This window comes from Myiozetetes cayanensis, unplaced genomic scaffold, assembly GCF_022539395.1.
Source record: "Myiozetetes cayanensis isolate MyiCay16 unplaced genomic scaffold, myiCay2020 scf5-8, whole genome shotgun sequence".
NCBI classification, from domain to species: Eukaryota; Metazoa; Chordata; class Aves; order Passeriformes; family Tyrannidae; genus Myiozetetes; species Myiozetetes cayanensis.
Window position 1 is genome coordinate 63,135,494 of NW_026087742.1, and position 12,579 is coordinate 63,148,072.

At 38.6% G+C, this 12,579-nt stretch overlaps 1 protein-coding gene across 1 annotated transcript in view; it reads right to left on the reverse strand.

The window, feature by feature from the left end:
* FREM2 (FRAS1 related extracellular matrix 2) overlaps window positions 1–12,579 on the reverse strand; it is a 124,438-nt gene that overhangs the window by 22,909 nt on the left and 88,950 nt on the right. The window contains exons 10-16 of the mRNA XM_050331611.1: window positions 12,285–12,449; window positions 12,025–12,207; window positions 8,584–8,714; window positions 7,527–7,685; window positions 6,353–6,656; window positions 3,640–3,771; window positions 2,696–3,027 (exon numbers count right to left, since the gene is read on the reverse strand). Coding sequence (XP_050187568.1) covers window positions 2,696–3,027; window positions 3,640–3,771; window positions 6,353–6,656; window positions 7,527–7,685; window positions 8,584–8,714; window positions 12,025–12,207; window positions 12,285–12,449 — 1,406 coding nt within the window. The remainder of the gene's footprint in view (window positions 1–2,695; window positions 3,028–3,639; window positions 3,772–6,352; window positions 6,657–7,526; window positions 7,686–8,583; window positions 8,715–12,024; window positions 12,208–12,284; window positions 12,450–12,579) is intronic.

Here is a 12,579-nt window from a genome sequence, read left to right on the forward strand (position 1 = left end):
AAATTTGCAGTGGTGGTAGAGGATGTGGTAAGACTGTTTTTGTTATTTATCTGTTCCATCTGTATTATGGAATTTAAGCTTCCTTTGTGTGCTAAAAAAATGGTGAAAACCATAGCTGCCAGCTTTCCTCTCACAGAGGAGGATTATTAATTGTTCACTGAAGGAGAAAAAAACAACAATGGTGACAACCACAGAGATAGGGCACTGACTGCCTCCCCTCTCAGTTGGAAGGGGTCATGTGAAGATAAAGACCAAACCTGGAGAAGAATTTAATGGAGGTGGGGAAAACAGGGAGGTCAGTGAAGTGCATACCGGTTGTGGGGCAATGCTTCACCGCTAGAAGTAATTCAGCTTGATATTTCACTTAGCACACTGCAACCTTTTAGCCATAACCTACAAGGCACTAAAGGGTGACTTCAGCTGCAGTTTCATGGCTCTCACAACTCATGTTCACCCCTCTCTGCTTTTGAATGAGAGATCTTTCATAAAGTACATAATACTTCTGGAGCCTAAGGAAAGGACAGCTCTCTTCCTTGTCCACATTACCACTTACGCACGTCCTCCAAAACTGAATACATGCGTTCTTTTAATTTATTAAAATATCGGAAAGGTGTTTATTTTCTCCTCTGTTTAAATGCACATAGACATAAATAGGTTTTATTTAGACCCACATTTGTCTAAACTAGATATTCAGCCTTCCCCCTAAAGGACACAAAAGTATTTCAAATAGAAATGATTCATACCAACTCTTCCCTCCTTTTCACTGAAGGAGAAATGACCTGCATAGGTCACAGGATCAGAGTTACAGCTGCTTGGAAGCTGTGTGTGCTTATGTGCTTATGATTATGTTGTCTGGGAAATAAGAATATACTGTTGCATATTGCATGGGCAAAAGGAGATAGCGAAAGGAATGATGAGTTGAAGAAATTAAATCATTCTATGAACAGCGAAGATTGCTGTCATTTTTATCTTGTGGGAATGTGTAAGGTTTACATCCCACACTGGGATGCCTTCCCCTTCCCTCTGAAAGGCTCATAGTTTCAGTGGAATGTACCTGTAGGAGGATCTGCTTGCAGCAGAGGGGCAAGCCCAAGCAGATGCATGGGCAGTGAGCTTCCAACAGCAAGGCAGAGACCTTGAACTGGTCTCTGTAACAGACAAGGAACCAGAACTGATGACAAAGCACTGGGATAACATATTCATCAAGGTCTTTTTATCTAAGGGCAGAAGCTCCATTTTGTTCTGGTCTTATGCTTTACAGAGCATATAATCTCTAGTTAAGAGGGACAATGTTAACCAAGTTAGCCAAGGGCTATAGAGATCCTGGTGCAATTTCTTGTCCAGCAAACTGACTATATGATCACCTGCAAGGGAGTTGATCCATGGAGTAAAGTGGACTTCAGGTGTGTAAGTATAACAAAAACAACAAAAAATCCAGTTTATCTGATTTATGTCATCAGATTTATCTGATTATATGTCATATCTATATGTCCACTGGCAACTATGCTTTTAGCAGTACAATAGCTTTGTTGTTGCAAATGCCCATATGTTTCTTAGGGCAACAACACACTTTTCACATCTGCCTTGTGCCACTTGGGACTAACAAAATAAGAATTTGTGCATGTAAGTCTATTGAGGTCTGACAGAAGGTGGGTCCCTGGCAAAATGTTAAACAAGCAAAGAAACTATGCTCATTTCTCAAAGCAGCCTCATCCTTTTCATAGTGGTACAACAAGGAATGCTACTGCCCCAGGAAAGTCAGGTAGCTGTGGACAGACTTCTCTGAAGTAAGATAATGCATTTGCAGTTTTTCTTCAAGCCTGTAAGATTATTCCCCAAAGAGGTTTTTCTGTACATAAAGGATTGATCTTCAGAGTTACAGACTTTGTACTCCAGAGTACAAAGTGAGATCAGACAGGCTTATATAGTAATTACACAAGGAAGACCCAGAATTTCACTGTCACTGCACCAGAGGAAATCCTGCACTGTTTATCTTCCACATTAATATGGATTTCTAGAAAGCATTTTCCAAAGGACACCTGAAGATTTGTCCAATCTCCTTCTTTTAACTCCCCAGACACTTTCACAGCTCTGTTCTTCAGCCACTCCATACGGCAGTTTCTCTTTGTTTCCTGACCAAGGAATTTTATGCAGGGTAATGTGAGACCACTGTGCTGTCTGCACTGATGGGTCTTGTTACCCAGTGAGCAAAAGATCAGCAGAGGTAAGCAGCTGGTAGGACACTGCAGTCCATAGCTATTGGCAAAAAGTCCCTACACAATATTTTAACACTGTTTTTTAAGATACACCACAACAAATACTAAAAAGCCCAGTACTATCTATGGGCTAAAAGCAATACATCAGAAGGCTTTCATTCTAAGAAAAGACTAAACTGGCTCACTATACAATGAAAGCGGGATTAGTTTGTCCTAAAATAATCCAGAACTGTATTGGGAGAAAATCATAGCAAATTTAATTCAAACTAAATTATTCTCATTAATTTTAATTGGACAAAGATTTCACATATAGCTTATTAGCATTTAATGGATATTGATAGTTTTAAGAAATAAGCCAACCTGAGGGGAAGTCTATTTCTTCTTAAGAAAAAAACACTTTTCAACTAATTAATTCCCTCATAAGGGAAAGTACCTTATTTAAAGAATACAGTACAAAATCAAGTTACATTTTTTCATACCTGTCCATCTGTCCCAATGGTACCTCCACAGTCTGTGAGGAGTTCAGACATGTCATAATAGCTAACAAACTCCCATAAACAGGCTTCCAGATTCAGATTGCGGTAAAAGCGCAAGGTATTGAAACCTCGGATTGTTGGGCTGTATTGATAGGGAATGGTCTCTCCAACCACATCTGGATTCTTGGTAGCATCAGTTAAAAAACCATGGTGGGTTTTTACTTCTGTGTAATCCAACAGGTTGGAGCATTTATGGTTTCCAACTCTAGTTCCATCAGGACTAAGTGTCAGCTCGAAGTTGGAGAGTTCTCTTGTAGAAATAACAGGCAGCATGCCTAAAAAACATTAATTTATAGCACTATCACTAAATGTCAGTTCTCAGAGCTGCTTAATTTAGCCAAATTTTGTCAAATATTAGCATATCAAGTGCTTCTGTATTTTGTATTGTACTTCAGAATTCAAAGAAAGTTGATATGCTAAGTGTGTATGAGTGTTACCCACAATAATTATGTCTGTATACTATGCAGAACAAAATAAAATATTTATAAACATATTAAAATTCCATCATATTAATATTCTACATATCAATATTTCAATAATAAAAAATATTTTTATTTTTCAGAAGCACATAGTAATTAAATGGTATATTTCTATGTACTTCAAAGGAGTTTCGCAAAGCATACATCTAGCTTAATTTATGTAAATTATCCAACTAAGCTGAAAACTTTTAATCTTCACATCAGAGACTATGTATCAATACAGTATCTTATCCACCTTTGTTGCAAACTGTGCTTGTTAATTCATAACATTTTTCTCTGTTCCAACATGTTAAAAGATCATATTACTATTTTGTCTATTTAGAATAATATGACCAATAAAGTAGCTCAAATAACAGTGTACAGTGTGTTGTACGAGTTCTCCTAACTTCACAGCTAATTTTCTCATACCATCAATATGTGGCATTGTGACTGTAAGTTTGATGAGATTGGCATAATCAGGATCTTCTGGTCCAGTATAGCGCAATTTGGCAGAGAATGGTTCTGCTCCAACTACTCCTGATATACGAGGTTGACAAAGACCTAATGGAAAAAAGATAAAGCAACTTTATTGTTATGTCCAGAAGAAATAACCTCTACTTTCCCTTGCAGTATTTTAGATGCACTTCTTTTCCCCACTGTACAGGTTTCCAAAATGACAAAAATTTTCTTGAATGACAGGTAAACACTTTGGGCAGTATTTTCCAGAGGTCTGAATGGGAATTTAAAGAGGATTCAAATAGAAATCAGTACTCAATTAACTGGGCCACATTTTCAGAACAAGATGGTGATACTCTATCTGTAGCTTTTCAGTTGCATGTGTCAACTGTATTTGCAAAGTCAGTTTCAAGTGTCATGCTTTCTTACAGAGGTCTTCAGAGGCATATGTGTTAATCCCTCTCACCCTCTTAAGCACATGCATAGCTTTATGAAAGATACCTGACCAGTGTTCAGTTGTTTTTGGCACTGGATTGGGGTATGCACCCATATGCCCTCACAGGACTTTATGATCCTCCTGTTCTGTTAGCAACAAAAATGTAGTTAGAACAATTGTGTCAAAGGATCTCTAGAAACAATCTGCTCAAAGTAGAGTCAGCTTCAAAGTCAGATCAAGTTCCTTAGGGCCTTGTTCATTTAAATTTTGAATTTCTTCAGAAAAGGAGAATGTATAATTTAATTTGATAATCCTTTCCAGTGTTAGTTCACCGTGTTCCAATACCAGTCCTGGTTTTTGGAACTAAAAAATTAGGTTTGTAATCATATGATCTGAGATATATGCAATTTTTAGTTGCATAGTTCAATGCAGATGTGTCTGCATTCTGGCTACAAGAATCACAGTACTTTGCCATGTCATGGCCAAAAGATCATGAGGTACTAGCAGACATGGAAAATCAAAACAGTTCCCTTTGCCCTCTTTCTGCTCTTTGCTCACTTCTGAGGGATAACAAGAAAAGAGAAGTCTGGGCTCTCCTCTTGGAGGACTTATTGGATCTGGTGGATCTCATCTGGCTCAGCACCTCCCAGTCAGAAACTTCTGGCAAGAGGAAACAATTTTTTCTGCAGATGATAGCTTTTATTTTGTTGTTTGTGTGATTGGTTGGTTGATGGTTTTGTGGTTCGTTTTTGTTTGCGTTTTTTTTTCTCAAATGCAAGTAAGATGTGCTAAGGAGATTAAATACAACATTTTGAACAATCTGATTTACTTTTGAGAATTTGGTCTATACACTGAAGGTCAGGCATCCTCAGTGTGGCACATATTCAGGATTTTGGCAGGTTGCTTTGATCAGTGCACTTCTTTCCTTCCACATCGCAAGTCAGCTCAGGTACTGGAAGTAATATATGCCTGACAACTCAGTCCTGCATTACTTAGCTCTGCTAATTTGTTAAGAGTAATGCAAATAATGCATTTTAACGCTAACAAAGCCAGTCTGTTTAATATAACAAAACCAGCTCACACAGCACAAGGTTGTCTCCCTTTAACAAGCACTACTCTGCACCTTGTAGACAATTCCCTTAGGCAGAGTCTTCTTTAGGATGCAGGATTCCTGACAGTGCAATGATGACATGAGCCTACAGTCAAAATGTGAGATAAAGGACAGAGGTAAACAGAAATTCCATTCATTATGCGTCTTAAAGCCTCAACTTAGTAGAAAATATAATGTTTTAAATTAAATATTTCCTTGAAAAGATCTAGGAAATGAAAATGATATCGAAAGTGAACAACATGTAATTTATCTCACACAAACTACTACAGTTAATGTAGCTACAAAAGCAGCAAAGATGACACAAAGAATGCAAAGTGGCTGCAGAAGGGTAATAACATACGTTTTGCAGTTTACCTTGGTTGCTGATATTACTCATTCTCCATATTATACAATAAAAAATATTATCTGTGATTTTTATAACAAAATAGCATATGCGTGTCAGTGCTTCATCTCTGCTTCATAATGATACTCAGTACAAGTTTCGTGAAAAGAGTTGGAAGTAGACTACAGTAGCTGATGGCTGAGAGGATGCAATGTCAGTTTAATACTAGTTAGGTGTCAGAGATTCAGAGAGATACAAAGGGAGTATCAGAGAAAGAAGAAGGATGAATATTATGAATACTTCAACCATGAAAAGATTTTATCCACGACCTATTATTGGGCACCAGTTGCTTTAGTCCTTAGTCAAGGAAGACACAGAGTCTCAGACGTCCAGTGAGGCCTGAATGTCAAATGAGGGTTTTCTTCTGGCTAGGCACTCATATGCCACTCCTATGTGGATTTTCCAGTGTCCAACAGGAGCTGAGCCTATACTGCATCACTACTACTGTTGAATTCAAAAGCCAACAGAAAATAGGTTTCACTAATTGCAACGCACATTATATATTGTTCTCATGAACATATAAGTTTGCCGTGTGGATTATTATTTAAAGATGTGGAGAACTAGCACAGATGGAAAACATTTTCTTTATACAATTCTTTGCCGTGTGAAGAGACGTTTTTTACCACCTCTATGAACAACAGAAGAAAAGCTGAGACTGTAATGTTAAAATCCCTGATCATGTAAACAGGTTTTGTTGGGACAGAATTTGGGATCCAAAAGAGACCTGTGAATTTTGCATTTGGTGATGATGTCTTACCTTCTGATGTGCTTATAGTTACAATGGGGCTCATAAGCTCAAGACCTTCATTCCCATCTGAATTCACAGCCCGAGCCGCACACTGGACACGAGAACCAGTTTGAAAGTAAATGGAGTCTAGCGTAATCATTTTAGAGGAAGTGAAGAAGGTATCAAAGTCGACTTCCTTCATGGGGCTGGTCACACCATCAGGGCCAGTGGGTGCACTTACAAGCCACCGGTACTGAGTCAGAGTATTATTGATGTTCTCACTGGCACATATAGAACCAGTCTTGTCAAAGTCTTCATATTTAGGATTACAAGCCTGCAGAAGAAGGCAGATATGTTAGCAATTTATTTGCTTCATGGTAAAGGAATTTTAAGTTATCAAGAGTCACAAAACTCAACAACATGGAACTGACGGTGCCAGTAAATCTCTTAAGAAATCATCTTATTTTGACAGTAATGCTTTTAGCACTGTTAGGGTAGATTAAAAGGCATATCTAATTATGCTTACTGAACTTAAAAAAAAAAAATTTAAATTATGATATATAGGTGAAAATGTGGCAGTTATGAAGGTATAAACTACACTCCCACATACTGCTTTAATCTGAACATCTTCCTTTGACCTAATTCTTCAAATATACTTTGTATTTCTAAATTTTCTTTTTCTTTTTTTTTTTTTTTTTTTTTTTTGACTTCGGAGAACCATTCAATATATGGCAAATTCCTGTGTATAAGGAATGCGTGAGAAACAAACTGAAGATGCAGATGGACAAAAACATTCCTCAATGTATATGCATATCCATGTAAATTTTCGGTTGCCTACAGTCCTTCAGCAAACAGTACTCATTTTTCAGTTTGTGGCCCTCATTGAAAACAATGGCTCATCTGTTATCGCTAGTGATTTTAACTCTGCAAATTAAGGCAAGATAACGCAGGAAATAGTAAGGTCATACATAGACATAGTTTGAGTATCAAACTGTTCTCAGTGATGAAAAAGTGAAACATCTTTCTATGCTTTTTGCCCTCCTGAATATGGATTCATTATCCAAACAAATTAGATTAGCTCTGAAGACAGTTCTAGCTTGAATTCATATGACTCACCAAAATATGGATTGATACTGGGTGCCTAAAATCCACCGAATAAAATACACATACTGATTTCATTCTGTTCTTCCTCAGAGATACTCACTGTGATACAGATGACAGGATAGCCAGCTACAGGACTGGTTCTGTCTTTGGCTCTAGAAATATCATCATATATCAAAAGGGATGCAACTTGAGGGACAGAGGGAAAGGTGACATCTGCCATGCTGTTCATTTCTTCTATGTAAACAATGGCCTTGGCTGTCTGACAATGAAAAGACAGAAACAGCTCTCTGTGAAAATCTAAATAAACAAAGGGATTCAAGTTGGACCTTAATCAGAATATGTCTAGCATTTGAAACCTTGTTCCTAAAGAATTTCTAAAACCTCAACTGGAAGAGCTATTGAGAAAGGGTTGAGGCACTGAATAGTATATTGCAGAGTGCAAAAGGAAGAGGTAAAACGATTTTTCTCTTCTCAGTACACTGAAGATCCCAGACCTTTAGCCTTGTGTCCCAGCTTTCTTGAATCACCTCATTATGCTGGTAGAACCCCAGTGTGCACTGTGTGCTTTACCACCTGGTGGAAACAGGGTCTTTCTCATCAGCAAAGGCTCTGTCTGGCTATCTGGAGTCAGGCTATGTATGGTGTGACACTGATGAAGCAGACAGAGAGTTTCAATAACATTTTATACCAGAGGAATATACTGTTTAAATTAAAATTATGTATGTTATAATGCTAAAAATCAAAATGTGTGGCTATTATATCTCACACAAGAATAACATTAACATGGTTTTGACAGCAGAAGTTACATTTCACTCATATGCTCCTTTTACAGCATAGAGGTTACACTGTATCGCCAGAGAGTGTTTCCAAGAGGATATCAGTTTCTAGGACTGATTATAGGAGAAGAATGTGTGTGCAGGGGTATCTTGAAGACTTCACTCTTTCATTGACTCTATGTCCCCATCAACACAATCGCCTTGGCAACATACTGTTTTGTGTAGGTGCTACCATGTCAGCTGGGATGATCCTCTTTGTCTTTTAAGATACCAGACAAGATGGTGTGAATAAATCTTAAAAGAAATGTAAAGCCATGATCCACAAAGCAAGAGGTCTGTTTGCCAGATTTTGATGTTCGGGACCTTGCATGAGCTTGTTACCTGTATTTCTGCAACCATGTTCTCATCAGGCTTCAGATGAACAGTGAAGGCTTCTCTCATCTCCCTTACTCCATCAAAGAGAACTTCAACCTCCACAAAGTGTTGTGTTTCACCCTCTTTAAACTCAATTTCTAAAAACATAACGAGACACAAAAATAAATCTGTTGTTCATAACAAGCTGTGATTCTAGGCCCTGCCATGAGAAATGGCAGTTAATACTCAGTTTTCAAATTACAGCTGTTTGTATATTTAGTTGAACCTATCTGATAATAATAATGAATAGCAGTGGACATGTGGAAATCACTGAAAATGTGGCATCATCTTCATTAAGAGATTTGCAAAGATCAGGATTTAGTTTAACGGAACTTAATATTTTGAAAATTATCTGGGACTAATTACGTTAATGTTGGTAACATATGTGAATGACCAAAAGACTGAAGAATTCTAGACAAATAGTATTGTCAGGTCTTGCTCAAACAAAGTGCATTTTAATACAATGGTATATAAAAAAAAAAAAAAAAAAAAAAAGACAAAAATCTAGAGTTACACAACAGTTTTAGATTTTGAAAATCATTGTCTCTGAAAAAACTTCAGAAGGCCATGGTGGATTAAAAGTTCAATCTCAACCTACCATATTGGGTTTTCATGGCAAGGCTTTTGGTCATGGAGGGAGGCTGCAGGGGTGGCTTCTGTGAGAAGATGCCAGAAGCTTCCCCATGTCCAAAAGAGCTAGTGCCAGCCAGCTCCAAGACAGTCCCACTGCTGGCCAAGGCTGAACACTGTACTGACAGTGGCAGTACTTCTGGGATAACAAATTTAAGAAGAGGAAAAAACTGCTTCACCATAGCATTTGGGAAACAGCAGTGAGAATATGTGAGAGAAACAACTCTGTAGACACCAAGGTCAGCAAAGTAGGACAATGAGGAAATGCTCCAGGTGCTGGAGCAGGGATTTCCCTTCAACGTGCGGTGAAAATCACAGTGACGGAGATGTGTTTTTGCAGCCCATGGAGGTCTGTTGTGAAACAGAGATCTACCTGCCACCCATGACAGAGCAGCTGGAAGCTTGAAGGAGGTTGTGACCCTGTGGGAAGCCCGTGCTGGAGCAGGTTCCAGGCAGGACCTGTGGCCCTGTGGAGAGAGGAGCACATGCTGGAGCGGGTTTAATGGCTTTTAAGGACTTGTGACCCTAGGGGGAACCCACTGTGGTGCAGTTCATGAAGAACTGCAGGCCATGGAAAGGGCACACATTGTAGTTTGGGGAGGACTGTCTCCTCTGGGAGGACTGTCTCATGCTGGAGCAGAGGAGAGTGTGAGGAAGAAGAAGTGTCAGAAATGAACTGACTGCAATCCCCACTTCCCATCCCCCTGAGCTGCTCAGAGGTAAAGAATTTGGAAGTGAAGTCAAGCCCAGGAAGAAGGGAATGGTGGGAAGGAGATGTTCTAAGATCTGGTCTTAAATCTCATTACCCTACTGTGATTTGATCAGTAATAAATGAAAATAATTTCCCCAAGTTGAGGCTGTTTTGCCTCTAATGGTAATTGGCAAGTGAGCTCTCCCTGTACTTATCTCAACCCTTCTGTCATATTTTCTCTCTGTTCTCTTGCTGAGGAGGGGGAGTGACAGAGCAGCTTTGGTGGGCACCTGGTGGTCAGCCAAGGTCAACCCACCACACTGACAGAGTTAGTCAGTACTATGATTCTTGACTATAATAACTACTAAAGAAATAAAAACTATAGAAACTATTTCACATTTGTGTCTAGAATGGGTGAGAGTGATGCTAAAATAATAGGTGCATTTCTACTACTTTTATTTTTTAAAAAGGATGCCAAATTAACTGGTGATGGCAACCAACAGAAACTAAGGACCAGAAGAAAAAAGAAAAGACTTGCAGAAAGTGATGTTCTCATTGGTATATTGAAACACCACCATAAACAAAATATACCTAGTGCTAAAGAGCTCTGCATGTATGGCAAATAAGGTCCTGAGACGTGGTAGGGACTGATCAGTAAAGTAAGATGCTAAGTAAGCACTCTTCCTCTCCAATGCCTTCAAACCAGGATTAGATGCCCTTTCCAAAGACTATGTTTTCTCTAATCGAAGCTATTGGGTTCAATACAGAAGTATTTGGGGGAAACTGGGAGAATCTTGCAGTCCAGAGTGAGTCTGATTAAGTGATCCAATGATCCTTTCAGCCTTAAGTGTTATTGAGCTATGAAAATACTCTTTGTGGTAATAAACATGCTCTCTGATAGCTAAGAATTTTACTTATTTTAATTTTGTCAGACTTACCTCAGAGACCCCAATTAAGGATGTGGTTTTTGTACCCATGGCTGAATAGGCAGGTTCCCTAGACCCACAGATATTCTGAAACCTGTGGGAAAATCCTGCACATCACAGACCTTTCTCAAAGGCTTCTGGGCAGAGGCCAAGAGCCTCTCGTTCTGCAGTAATTTCCCTTGAAGTTTTTGCTCTCAAGTGCTGTCAGTACACAGCAGGGAGAATGTAAGAATGGCAAAAAGGATAGCTAACGCATATGGGATAAGTATTAGCTGACACTAAAAGTTCCTGTGGTTTTCAGGAGGAAAGAGCAAAACTCTAAAATGCATGAGGTAAAGTGACTGGAATTAGAAGCTCTGGGTTGGTGTTTTCTTATGGCTAAGAAATTTTCTCTTCAGATACCACTAGTGGCAAATGCCTTTCCTGTGGAAACTGAAGATATCCCAAGGTTGCTGCTGGAAGTTCAAAGATAAGTGTTATCTTTCAGCTGAACTGGACACCAAAATAATTTATCCAAAACTGTGAAAACACTCCAGCAATGAATAATTAATCTTAAAACACAGATTAGTATCATGTATTATCATAAACTTTAGAAGACAAAAAATTCATAATGCTACAAACTCCATTAGTCATTCCCTAAACCGTGTGGGTGGGCTATTAATGGAAAGAAGTTTATCAGCTAAGAAATTTTTCATTCTGTTACACAACTTCTCATTCATTACTAGTGAGGAGCAGCAGGCAGTGAATTGCAGAAATATAGAAAGAAAGCTTTATTAGTAAGAACATAGAAAAACAAAGAGAAACATACATGAATTCCTACATAGAGTAAAAGCCATTATCTTAATGAATTGCTCAAGAAACAACCACACAATATCCTAGAAGTAGATGTTTCTTCAAGAGTAATGGTATTACACTTCACAAATATTACTGAGGTGGAACTCATACATTTCTTCCACAACTACTTGAGCTACGGATGTTTTCAAAGGAGTCACAATTGTTTTGGAAATATCTTTACTGATAACTAGTATTCCAAGAGCAATTGCCTGTTGCATACCACAAGGGATCTGTCCACACTGAATTTGAATAGCAAAATGCGTTATTTTTCAAACATTATGTTACAGTCATGATTGCAAACAAATGGTTGGATAAGTATGATCCTACCTTCTGATATAGGGTGATAGTCTTCTCCAGAAGTAGCAGATCCATCCTTTGTATGAACTCTCACAATAGAAACCTTGGAAGTGTCTCCCAGACGAAGCACTGGGATTTTTACAACTGCTAGTTGTCTTGTGTCCTTTGGTTCACTCACACTAAATTTGGTCTCACCAAACTTAATAATAGCCTCTGTAATTAGAAAAAAAATGTTTTTAGACAACACAAATGCGTTTCCAAAAGCCAGTAACAACAAAATATTCTCTTACTGTCTGCATCATCCCGAATCTTTATCAGCGTCTCATTTTGTTCCCCAATAGAGGCACCAAAGGAAGAATCACTTCTCGGAGTGCCAAGAACCAGACGTAGTTCTTCCTCTTCTTCGTGGAAAGTATCATCCATAAGCACCAGTGTGCAAGGCTTCTCAGTTTCACCTGCAATCATTCTGAAGGTAATATCAGGCCAAACTTAGGTGTTCTTTGCTCTATTACAGCACTTCTCTCCAAGCTCAAACCACAGGCTGCTTCTGCTGGCCAAGGCATCCACTTTGACACCATATAAGTT